The following is a 12,760-nucleotide window of genomic DNA, read 5'->3' as shown; positions in this document are numbered from 1 at the left end:
GAAAAGAATCTCAATAAACCTAACTTATCTTCCACCCACATTCATTCTTGTACAGAATTTCAATGGACCAAGCCCCTGTTCATTCATTCTGTGATTATATAACTCCACTTAACACCTCCTCATTCACTTCCACTCAATACAATTACAGCCAGAGAAACCCTATTTTTGTTTACTCCTTATTTAGCATCTCAATGGAATGAATACTTTCCATTCACTTCTATTTGGAATTATCTCTGTTTAGAGCTCTGTGTTTGCAGTGAGTTGTTCATTGGTCAAATGGGCTGGGATAATTTGAGGCAACCTGCCACCAGAGGACCTCACCAGTTACATTTTGTCTCTTTTTCTGTTGTCCTTACCATCTATTTTCTCCCCTTCTATCCCATGGGTCTCTGACCTTTGCTGGCTTATTTCCACTGGAACCATGCCATGCTGAGGGGTTCATGCAGTGACCCTCCTGGCGTCACAAGGTCAGAAGTAGGGATGATTGCACAATGTTCAATTCCATGGGCAACTCCTTAGCAAATGAAGCAGTCCATTCCTTCTTGCCTGCATGCAGCAAGACCTAGACCACTTTGGTAAGAATTTGCAAATAACATTCACCTCTTAACTGTGCCAGGCAATAACCATCTTCAACAAGAGAGAGGCTAGCAACTATCTTTGACATTCAATGGCATTCAAGTCCCCCACCATCAATATTCCGGAGGTCACTGACCAGAAACAATACCGGACAAGCCACATGAATAGTTTACAACAAGACCAGGTCAGAGGCTGGATATTCTTTGGTGAGTGACTCATCTTCACATAACCCCACGCCTTTCCACCATCTACAAGGCACAAGTCAGGAATGTGATGTAATTCTCGCTGCCCGCCCGGATGAGTACAGGTCCATCCACATTTGAGAAGCTAGACATAATGCAGCACAAAGATTGGAACCCTGTCCACTACCAGTTCACAGTGGCTGCAATGTATCTAATGTACAAATACACTAGTTACGTGACTAGACTCCTCAAAGACACCTCATGAACTCTCACTCTCTACCACCAAGACGGACAAGGGCAGCAAGCACGTGACCCATCACAACAAGCAGGTTCCCTACCAAGATGTGCACTGTCTTTGGAAAAATATTGCTGTTACTTCATTGTTACTTGACCTAAATCCTGGAGCATCCTATCTGCATTGAGGGAGTACCGTTAGAAGGACTAGAGACCATAGGTTTGAGGTGGGAGGGGAAAGATTTAAAAGGGATCCGAGGGGTAACTTCTTCATGCAGAGGGTGGTGTGTATATGGAATGAGTTGCCCGAGGAAGTGGTTGAGGCAGGTACATTAACAATATTTAAAAGACATTTGGACAGGTACATGGATAGGAAAGGTTTAGAGGGATATGGACCAAACACAGGTAAATGGGACTAACTGAGATGGGAATCTTGGTCGGCATGGACAAATAGGGCCGAAGGGCTTGTTTCCATGCTGCATTAATCTATGACTATAACCACTACCTTCTCGAAGGCACTTGGGGATGAGCAAAAATGCTGGCCTCGCCAGCGATGCCCACAAACCAAAAAGTGACTATTTTTAAAAAAAGGATCTGAATCTTATTCTCACCCAACCACTACCCTCTAGCTGCAATCACTGAGTGATTACCATGCATGGGAGCTCTAGAATTTTGTGCAACCACTGCCTTCCCCTGAGGTCACCAGAAGTCAACTAATTCAGCATGGACCAAGACTATAAACCTGGGCCCTTCTCTCCAGTACAGGTTAGTGATCCATCAGGTTGCATCTTAGCCAAGCAGGTATTTTGGGAACATTATAAAGCAATTGAATTTCACTGGAATTTAATTATATATAGTTACTAATGAGTATCCAACCTGAACATCTGATATTTAATATCAGTACAACATCAGCTGGATTTTGTCACTCCAGAATGTAAATTAAGATGACATTCCAGTACAATAGAAACTCTGCAATATCCAAGCTGCTGCCAATTGAATGAAAATTTAATCTCAGGTTCTGTTCACTCACTCACCATTACATTATACTGGTTGAATAAGTCTAATGTTCTCACAGCCAGAAAGAATGAAATAAGTACATATTTTAATATTTGGAGATTTTGGTTATAAATCTTTGGTTTTAGGGTAGTGAATATAATCATAATTATTATGCATGAAATACAGAGAGAAATATGAAAAGGCAAGTACTGATCTTCAAGTTGCAGCCTGACACACAAATACTGACACATATTCTGATTTAATGTCATTAATGGATTCTGTTCATTCCCCAAAACCAGGTACCTTGGATTCCTCTGGACCCTTTGAACCCTGACCTCAGTCGTTTCCCTCAGTACTCCCACGCAAGACCTCTCCACTGCACGGTGAGAGCAGGCGAGATGCTATATCTCCCCTCATTGTGGTTCCACCATGTTCGCCAATCACATGGCTGTATTGCAGGTACAGAATCAATGTAATCGTCCTGTAAGTAAAAAGTAGCTGCTATACTTTTTACTTAACATACTGAGCAATGTGTTATACGGGTATGTGCTGAACATTGTTATGCAGGGAACTGTGTGTACTGAAATGCTATTAAACAGGGAGTTGTATGTACTGCACATCTTGTTATACAGGGAGCTGAATTTACTGAACAGTGTTATACAGGGAACTGTGTACCAAACAGTGTGTTGTACAGGGTATATGCTGAATATTAAGTTACGCAGGAAGCTTTACATGCTGCACATTGTGTTACATAAGAAGTGTTATACAGATGTGAGTACTGAGCAGTGTTACTCAGAACTGTAAGTCATGAACAAGAGTGTAACATAGAAAGCTGTAGCTACTGAACATTGATTGACTCAAGGAACTGTATGGATCAAGCTCTAAATTCAATATATACAGCTCCACTTGATTTTGAGTGTTTATGAATGTCAGGCATTCATAAACGTTCAAAACTGAAGGTTTTGACAGACAGCAAGAAAGAAGCAAAGGTATACCAAGAAATTTCCAGTATGTTGTTCTTTTATTTTAGGTGTCTACGGTGCTTTGCTTCAGGATTTCTATTCCTTTAGAACAAATTGTCTCAATCACAGTGATAATGATTGGAAGATCCAAGCAGTTGTTGATTGAGGTGTGTGGAGGGGATGGGGAGTTGGGCTTAAGGAAATAGGTGGCAGTGGAGAAGAGCAGCAGGATACCTTTGCTCTGTGTAATGATCCTGGAGTCATTGGCAGTTTTGGTCAAAGTGTTTGAGGCCCATTAATGCTTAATGTTGTTTAACCAGGTGTGTGTGTGTGGAGATTCAAAATTTGGTGATGTGGTGGTCTGTTCATACAAAAGGAGTTGGTTGTGCAGGAGCAATGGAAAATCTATAAGGGAATTGCCTCAGTTATCCAGTGTTAGAGACCGGATTAATAGTGTGAAAGCAAGGTTATTAATTAAGCTTCTTTGCTTTGAATTTCATAAATGTTTTGTGTCTTGAGTCTGAAGTTTTGCTTACATTTTAAATGTAAATCTTTTCTCTTTGTGGACTCCATATTCATGTCAAACAAACAATTTGCCACCGCCTTTTATTTCATTTTCCTTTAACCACGTTATGTAGCCTTTTCCTAAATGCTGACATTTAAATCAGTAACATAATAAAGGTCCTGAATGCAAATCTTGATTTTGCCCTTCTGTATACAACAGTGAATTTTAGAATATATTAATGTCACAGACCTTTCTAATTTCAAACACTCATATCAATCTTCTCTGACAAAATCAGCCTTTTCTCTCCTTCTCCAATAATTTCTTTATATTAGACAATAACAGTAAATTTGCACTGTATTACTCTGTGTGTTACTGCCATTTCAATATAGCATGGTGTTCTAGATTCCTCATGGTACGCCGCACCATATTACTCTTACTAATGTCTCAGATTTACCATAACATCTCATATTTTATATTAAGATCAAAAAACCCAGTATTTTATTATTTCTTTTTAGCAAAATGCATTTAAACATTCCCCATCATGTATTATGAATCTGAATCTCATAATCTCTTTGATTTACCTCAACCAAAATATATTTGCTTTTGGATGCACCACTTTACACTTACTGACATTGAGTCCCATTTTCTTTCCCCCTTTCAGTCCATTATACCCTAGAGTCATACAAAACAAAAACAGTCCTTTGGTTCATTATGTTCCTACTGACCATAAAGTTTGCATCTTTACTAATCCCATTTATCAGACCTTGTATGGCCTTCTATGCCTGGTCCAGATACTACTTGAATGTTGAGAGTAACTGCCTCCACCCACTCAGGTAGTGCAGTCCGGATTCCAAGCACATTCTGGGTGAATGAATTCTTCCTCAGATCCTGTCTCAACATCTTAACCTAAACCTATGCCCTCTAACTTTACGTACCTCTGCTATAGATCATACAGCACAGAAGCAGACCCTTCGGCCTAATGTCCATGGAGAAGAGTTCCCTACTATCTACCCTGTTTATGCCTCTCTTAATTTGTATACTTCTATCAGAACCCCCTGACTGACCCAGCCTCTTCCACTCAAACACAACCCAGCCTATCTCATAACTGAAACGTTCCATCTCAAAGCAACGTCCTGGTAAGTCCCTTCTCCACCTGCCCTGTGCAATCACCTTCTTCCTACAGTATATAGTATAGCGACCAAAACTGTACATAGCACTCTGCCTGTGGCCTACTGTTTTAAATTTGCACATAACCTCCCTACTCTTATATTTGATTCACCTGCTAATGATGTCCTGTATGCCTTTTGCACCACCTTATCTACCTGTGCTGCCACCTTCAGATATCCTTGAACTTGTATCCTGAGTCCCTCAACACGCCTTGGGGCCTACCTTTCATTATGTATGCAGTAATCTTAGTAGCCCTCATAAAGTGCATCACCTTGCACTAATCAGGGTTAAACTGCCCCATTTAACCCTGTATGTCTTTGGTGTTTCCTTTCTATCTCAGTATTGGCTATATGCCTCCCTTTTTTGGAAACGTCTGCAAACATGAACATCACTCTTTCTAGCCCTGTATAAGGATCATTGAACCAAACAAGAGTCTCACAAGTGAACAGGCAATCCTAGATCAGCTGTGTAACAGTTACACAACACAGCCAGTTCCCCAACAGTGTGCCTGTACTTTACCAGCATTCTTCTGTATCCCATGTGATGGGGTCTCTCTGGTAGAGATTAGCGGATGAGTGCCTCATTTAGATCCTATGCTGAATATGAATGGACTGAGACAGCACTTTAAGAGCTGAGCAGAAAATGGGATTTTTTTTAAAGAAATGCAATGTTTTGTTCTGTGTATCAGTATAAACACAGCATGGAAGTAAGTTTCATCTCTCTGTTTCAGTGAATTTCTGGTATGACATGGAGTATGACATCAAGTACAATTATTTCCAGTTCCTGGACTCAGTAACAAAAGCAATGAATGCAGTGTGATCTACCCAGGCAAAAGTCCACATCAAAGCAGGCACGTATAAATCCAGATTTCCTGATTTCATTTATATAACTTTAGCCAAGATTGAGTGAATTGCACCTTGGGCTTCTGTCAGATATGGGCCAGCATCTTCACTGCATTCCTGATGAGTCACTAAGCAGCATATCAAATTCAAATATTTGTTTTCACTTCGGACTCACAGTTACTAAGAGGAAGTCAATGTTACAACTGCAGAACACTTTTCGTTACATCTCCAAAAATCATGTCTTAGTGCATCAGAAGCATGAAGATTATGTACATTGGTTATAGATGGGTAAATATGCTGACATACAGTGAGCAAATAAGGTGCTCCCCAAATGGAGATCTTTCCAGTGATTCTCAAGATTGTGCGTAGTATCCTTCATTGATCTAAAATAATTTACAGTTTTATATAACTACTTCATTGAGATTGGTCAAACAGTTCTTGGATGCATTGTTCAATGCTGGCTCCACGCAAACTGCAAAACTCCTATTGAGATGGTAATGGTTGTCATGGTTAGGATAATGCAGAAACACAATATCCTGACTGTATCAAGCAACCTATTTTATTCAATGTAATTAAGGGCAGTAGGTTTTTCTTTCTACCTCATCAGTTTCAATAAAGGAGGTTTGACAGTATGGGACAATGGAATACCAGTTACATTCTGCAGGAGAAGATGATGGGTGCAGTCTTCTGGAATGACCTGGCTATTCCTGTTTTTCAACCGGCATCCTGTCTTTGTCATTATAATAAAATGTGAATATGGGTTGTCATTTCCAATGCATTGTCAATATCAGTCTGATTATTTTCAACAGGTTGTCAATTGAGTCAACCTCAACTGTCAACAACATTACACTTTTTAGTGTTATGCCACTGAAGAATCAATTTTGACCACAAGCGAATGACAATTTCTGGTTATTTTGCATCATTTACAAAATTTGACTGGACACTTCTGGTTTGGTATTGGTATTGGTTTATTATTGTCACTTGTATCAAGGTACAGTGAAAAGCTTGTGTTACAAACCGATCGTACAGGTCAATTCATTACACAGTGCAGTTACATTGAGTTAGTACAGAGTGCATTGAAGTAGTACAGGTAAAAACAATAACAGTACAGAGTAAAGGGTCACAGCTGCAAAGAAAGTGCAGTGCAATAAGGTGCAAGGTCACAACAAGATAGATCGTGAGGTCATAGTCCATCTCATTGTATAAGGGAACCGTTCACAGTGGGGTAGAAGCTGTCCTTAAGTCTGGTGGTACGTGCCCTCAGGCTCCTGTATCTTCTACCCGATGGAAGAGGAGAGAAGAGAGAATGCCCCAGGTGGGTGGGGTCTTTGATTATGCTGGCTGTTACACCAAGACAATGAGAGGTAAAGACAGAGTCCAAGGAGGGGAGGCTGGTGTCCGTGATGTGCTGGGCTGTGTTCACAACTCTCTGCAGTTTCTTGTGGTCCTGGGCGGAGCAGTTGCTGTACCAAGCCGTGATACATCCAGATAGAATGCTTTCTACGGTGCATCGGTAAAAGTTGGTGAGGGTCAAAGGGAACAAACCAAATCTCTTTAGCCTCCTGAGAAAGTAGAGGCGCTGGTGAGCTTTCTTGGCCGTGGCATCTACGTGATTTGATCAGGACAGGCTGTTGGTGATGTTCACTCCCAGGAACTTGAAGCTCTCAACCCTCGACCTCAGCACCATTGATGTAGACAGGTGCATGTACAACGCCCCCTTTCCTGAAGTCAATGACCAGCTTCTTTAGTTTTGTTGACATTGAGGGAAAGGTTGTTGTCATTGACACTAAGCTCTCTATCTCCTTCCTGTACTCCGAATCATTGCTGTTTGAGATATGGCCTACAACGGTGGTATCATCTGCAAACTTGTAGATGGAGTTAGAGCAGAATCTGGTCACACAGTCATGAGTGTATAGGGAGTAGAGTAGAGGGCTGAGGACGCAGCCTTGTGGGGCACCAGTGTTGAGAATAATCGTGTCAGAGGTATTGCTGCCTATCCTCACTGATTGCAGTCTGTTTGTTAGAAAGTCAAGGATCCAGTTACAGAGGGAGGTGTTGAGTCCTAGGTCTCGGAGTTTGGTGACAAGCTTGCTTGGAATTATTGTATTGAAGGCAGAGCTGTAGTCAATAAACAATAGTCTAACGTATGTGTCTTTACTGTCCAGATGCTCCAGAGCTGAGTGTAGGGCCAGGGAGATGGCATCCGCTGTAGACCTGTTTCGCTGATAGGTGAATTGCAATGGGTCCAGGTTGTCTGGTAGGCTGGAGTTGATGTGTGCCATGACCATGCTCTCAAAGCACTTCATGGTGCTGGTTGCGAGTAACCTTGGTGTAACATCCATGTAGGGCACATGGGTTGATACTTTTTATGTACAATGCTCCTATTGCTGCTTTGTAGAGGAACTTAAATTAGACATAGACATGGACATAGACCAGTACAGCACAATACAGGCCCTTCAGCCCACAATGTTATGCCGACCTTTAAACCTCGCCTAATACTATCTAACCCCTTCCTCCCACATACCCTTCTATTTTAAATTCCTCCATATTCTTATCTAGCAATCTCTTGAATTTGACCAATGTACCTGCCTCCACCACCGCCCCAGGCAGCGCATTCCATGCCCCAACCACTGTCTAGGTAAAAAAAAACTTCCTGATATCTCCCTTGAACTTCCCACCCATTACTTTAAAGCCATGCCCTCTTGTATTGAGCATTGGTGCCCTGGGAAAGAGGTGCTGGCTGTCCACTCTATCTATTCCTCTTAATATTTTGTACACCTCTATCATGTCTCCTTGCATCCTCCTCTCCAAAGAGTAAAGCCCTAGCTCCCTTATTCTCTCCTCATAATGCATATTCTCCCTGGTAAATCTCCTCTGCACCCTTTCCAATGCTTCCACATCCTTCCTATAATGAGGCGACCAGAACTGGACACAATACTCTTAACCAGAGTTTTATAGAGCTGTACCATTACCTCGTGGCCCTTAAATTCGATCCTTCGACTTATGAAAGCTAACACCCCATAAGCTTTCTTACCTACCCTATCCACCTGTGAGGCAACTTTCAGAGATCTGTGGATATGGACCCCCAGATTCCTCTGCTCCTCCATACTACGCAGAATCCTGCCATTAACTTTGTACTCTGCCTTGGAGTTTGTCCTTCCAAAGTGTACCACCTCACACTTCTCCGGATTGAACACCATCTGCCACTTCTCAGCCCAGCTCTGCATCCTATCAATGTCCTTCTGCAATCTTCGACAATCCTCTACACTATCCACACCACCACCAACCTTTGTGTTGTCTGCAAACTTGCCAACCCACCCTTCTACCCCCTCATCCAAGTCATTAATAAAAATCACAAAAAGCAGAGGTCCCAGAACCAATCCTTGTGGGACACTGCAAGTCACAGCCCTCCAGCTTAAATGCACTCCCTGCACCACAACCCTCTGCTTTCTACAGGCAAGCCAATTCTGAATCCACACGGCCAAGCTTCCCTGGATCCCATGCCCTCTGACCTTTCGAAGAAGCCGACCATGTGGAACCTTGTCAAATGCCTTACTAACATCCATGTAGACCACATCTGCTGCACTACCCTCATCAATCTGTCTGGTCACCTCCTCAAAGAACACTATCAGGCTTGTGAGACATGATCTGCCCTTCACAAAGCCATGCTGGCTGTCCCTTATCAGACCCTGATTCTCTAAATGCCCATAGATCCTATCTCTAAGAATCCTTTCCAACAGCTTTCCCACCACAGATGTAAGGCTCACTGGTCTATAATTCTCTGGACTATCCCTACTACCTTTTTTGAATCAGGGGACAACGTTTGCCACCCTCCAATCCTCCGGTACCATTCCTGTGGACAACGAGGACTCAAAGATCCTAGTCAAAGGCTCAGCAATCTCCTCCCTCGCCTTGCGGAGCAGCCTGGGGAGTATTCCGTCAGGCCCCGGGGACTTACCTGTCCTAATATTTTCTAACAGCTCTAACACATCCTCTCTCTTGATATCTACATGCTCTAGAACATTAACCTTACCAACACTGTCCTCAGCGTCATCAAGGCCCCTCTTCTTGGTGAATACTGAAGGGAAGTATTTATTGAGGACCTCGTACACTTCCACAGCTTCTAGGCACATCTTCCCACCTTTATCCCTAATCGGTCCGACCTTTACTCCTGTCATCCTTCTGCTCTTCACATAAGTGAAAAACGCCTTGGGGTTTTCCTTAACCCTACTCACTAAGGCCTTTTCATGTCCCCTTCTTGCTCTCCTCAGCCCCTTCTTAAATTCCTTCCGTGCTACCCTATATTCCTCAAGAGACCTATCTGGTCCTTGCTGCCTAAACCTTGTGTATGCTGCTTTCTTCCTCCTAACTAGCTGTTCTACCTCTCTTGTCAACTGTGGTTCCTTCACCCCACCATTCTTTCTCTGCCTCACCAGGACAAATTTATCCCTGACATCCTGCAAGAGATCCCTGAACAATGACCACATCTCCATCCCTTCAAAAACGTCATCCCAATTCACACTCGCAAGTTCTAGCCTCATGGCCTCATATTTTGCCCTTCCCCAATTAAATATTTTCCTGTTCTCTTTGCTCCTATCCTTGTCCATGACAATGTTAGGGAGCGGTGGTCACTGTCCCACAAATGCTCACCCACTGAGAGATCTGTCACCTGACCCGGTTCATTACCTAATGCTAGATCTAATATGGCATTCCCTCTAGTCGGCCTGTCAACATACAGTGACAGGAATCCGTCCTGGACACAATTAACAGACTCTGCCTCATCTAAACCTTTGGTACAAAGTAAGTGCCAATCAATATTTGGGAAGTTGAAGTCTCCCATAATAACAACCTTTCCAAAATGTGCCTCCCAATCTGCTCCTCAGTATCCTTGCTGCTACCAGGGGGCCTATAGAATACTCCCAGTAGAGTAACTGCTCCTTTCTTGTTCCGAACTTCCACCCATACTGACTCTAGCAAGGATCCTGCTGCATTATCCACCCTTTCTGCAGCTGTAATAGTATCCCTGACCACTATCGCCACCCCTCCTCCTCTTCTGTCCCCCCCCCCACCCCTTTTAAAACACTGAAATCCAGGAATATTCAGTATCCATTCCTGCCCTGGTGACAGCCAAGTCTCTGCAAGAGCCACAATATCATAGTTCCGCATATTTATCCAAGCTCTCAGTTCATCATCCTTATTCCTGATGCTTCTTGCATTTAAGTAAATGCACTTTAGCCCATCCACCTTACTACCTTTATACCCTGTACTCTGCATCTCCTTCCTCAAAGCCTCTCTGTATGTTAAATCTGTCTTTACTCCATGCACTTCTTCCATTGACCTATCCCTCCGGTTCCCATCCCCCTTGGAAACTAGTTTAAACCCTCCTGAACCACACTAGCAAACGTGCCTGTAAGGATATTGGTCCCCCTCGAGTTCAGGTGTAACCTATCCAATCTGTACAGGTCCCACCTTCCCCAGAAGAGATCCCAATGATCCAAAAATCTAAAACCTTGCCCCCTGCAACTTCTCAGCCACGCATTCATCTGCCATCTCCTCCTATTCTTACCTTCACTATCACATGGCACTGGCAGCAATCCTGAGATTGCTACCCTTGAGGTCCTGTTCTTCAGCCTTCTGCCTAGCTCCCAAAACTCACTTTTCAGGACCTCATCCCTCTTTCTGCCTATGTTGTTGGTACCAACATGTACCATGACTTCTGGCTGCTTTCCCTCCCACACAAGAATGCTGTGGACCTGATCAGAGACATCCTGGACTCTGGCACCTGGGAGGCAACATACCATCTGGGATTCTTGCTCACGTCCACAGAATCTCCTGTCTGTTCCCCTGACTATCAAGTCCCCTATCACTATTGCCCTCCTCTTCTCCTCCCTTCCCTTCTGAGCAGCAGAACCAGTCCCAGTGCCAGAGACCTGGCTACGGCCGCTTGATCCCTGTAGGTCATCCCCCTCAACAGCATCCGAAGCGGAATACCTGTTTTATGTGTGAGACTGCATGAAATTATGTTGTGAGACTGCAGCGTTCCCTCTCAATCATAGGAAAAAAAGAACCTGGTCATCAGGTGCGAATTTCTGTCAGTGTTGAATGCTCTTGGCACAGATTTAGCTCATGCCCCGTGACTGCACTGCAGCAGTTGCTTGTGACCATTTCCAGTTCAGCTGGAGTTCAAAATAGATCAGATTCACAGTACTTCAAATGTACAAACCTCCAGAAAAAAGGGGAGAATGCACCCGATGAGGCTCTTGCTCTGATGCATGTGGCTGCATCAGAGTGTGCCCAGACCCAGTGTATGTAAATACCAAGCGCAAAGGTTCTGTATGTCTCCAGGATGGGTCTGGCCACATTGCTTCACTACCCGTTCTTCATAGAACACCACAAATCAACCAGGCAGCAATCCACACAGAATGTCATCAGAGCCCTGCAGGGAGAGGAGTTGGGTTGTTCCCTGAATATGTCTGAGTCATTTGGCAGATTGCCTCATAACCAGAGTTTTCAAACACCAACACTTTGCTTGGCTGGTGGTGAGGAAGGCCCTACTATGTATCGGTAACACCCCACACTGCCCTTATAACAGCTGCACTAGAAATGGAACTGATACTGATTTCCTTCAAGAGTGCACTTTACTAGTAAAGTCTGGGAGGAGGTGCAGGGGTATGCATATATAGGGGTTCATCACAACAGCTGCATAACCCTGTCATCTGGGCTGTTCACAGACACACTCACTCAGACGAATATCAACTGCTGCTGAGGAACCATCAACTCGGTGAAAGACACCCTCTGGTCTGCCTGAAACTCGCTCGTACTCCAGCGCCATGACCACATTTGGTAAACTGGCCAGGACCATTGCTGAAGGACATGAGAAAGCTGAGTGCAGCCACTGCAAGGACTCTATGGGAAAGGGCAACAGTTGATGGCCCTTCTGCCATTACCCACTAAGTGGTTCAAATCTCCAAGAACTTTGCTCAAGATTTGTGTCTAAATGATAAATGATGTCATGTAACATTCTAATTGGAATAACATGAATTTTGCTGAAAATGTTGACCTGTATCACATACTGGAATATTTTATGAATAAAGTATATTTTGAGATTTAAAAATTGCTATTCTGAGGATCTGTCAGTCTGTCTTTGGGTACTTCTGGGGCAAAATGTCTTACCAGCACAATGCAGACTGAAATACTTGCAGGGAAGGTGATGTACTTACCAAATTTTGCCCTCACATCAAAGTGCCGGGAAAGTCTTAATTCCCCTCTTGCTTTCTCCACCCCTCATTGATAAGT

At 43.4% G+C, this 12,760-nt stretch overlaps 1 protein-coding gene across 3 annotated transcripts in view; it reads left to right on the top strand.

Annotated features, from left to right (window-relative positions):
- jmjd7 (jumonji domain containing 7) overlaps positions 1-12,552 on the top strand; it is a 29,033-nt gene extending 16,481 nt beyond the window's left edge. For 2 of the 3 annotated variants that reach the window (XM_052022458.1, XM_052022451.1), the window contains 3 exons: positions 2,288-2,447; positions 5,353-5,472; positions 12,196-12,552. In XM_052022458.1, the coding sequence (XP_051878418.1) occupies positions 2,288-2,447; positions 5,353-5,441 (249 nt within the window). In that variant the 3' untranslated portion in view covers positions 5,442-5,472; positions 12,196-12,552. Of the gene's footprint in view, positions 1-2,287; positions 2,448-5,352; positions 5,473-12,195 lie in introns of those variants that run through there. The other variant, XM_052022465.1, reaches the window with a different exon arrangement.
- Positions 12,553-12,760: the final 208 nt, after the last annotated feature.

The sequence above is a fragment of the Pristis pectinata genome, chromosome 1 (genome assembly GCF_009764475.1).
Source record: "Pristis pectinata isolate sPriPec2 chromosome 1, sPriPec2.1.pri, whole genome shotgun sequence".
Lineage (NCBI taxonomy): Eukaryota > Metazoa > Chordata > Chondrichthyes > Rhinopristiformes > Pristidae > Pristis > Pristis pectinata.
Note: the sequence above shows the minus strand (reverse complement) of the source record. Positions and strands in the feature narration are given on the sequence as shown.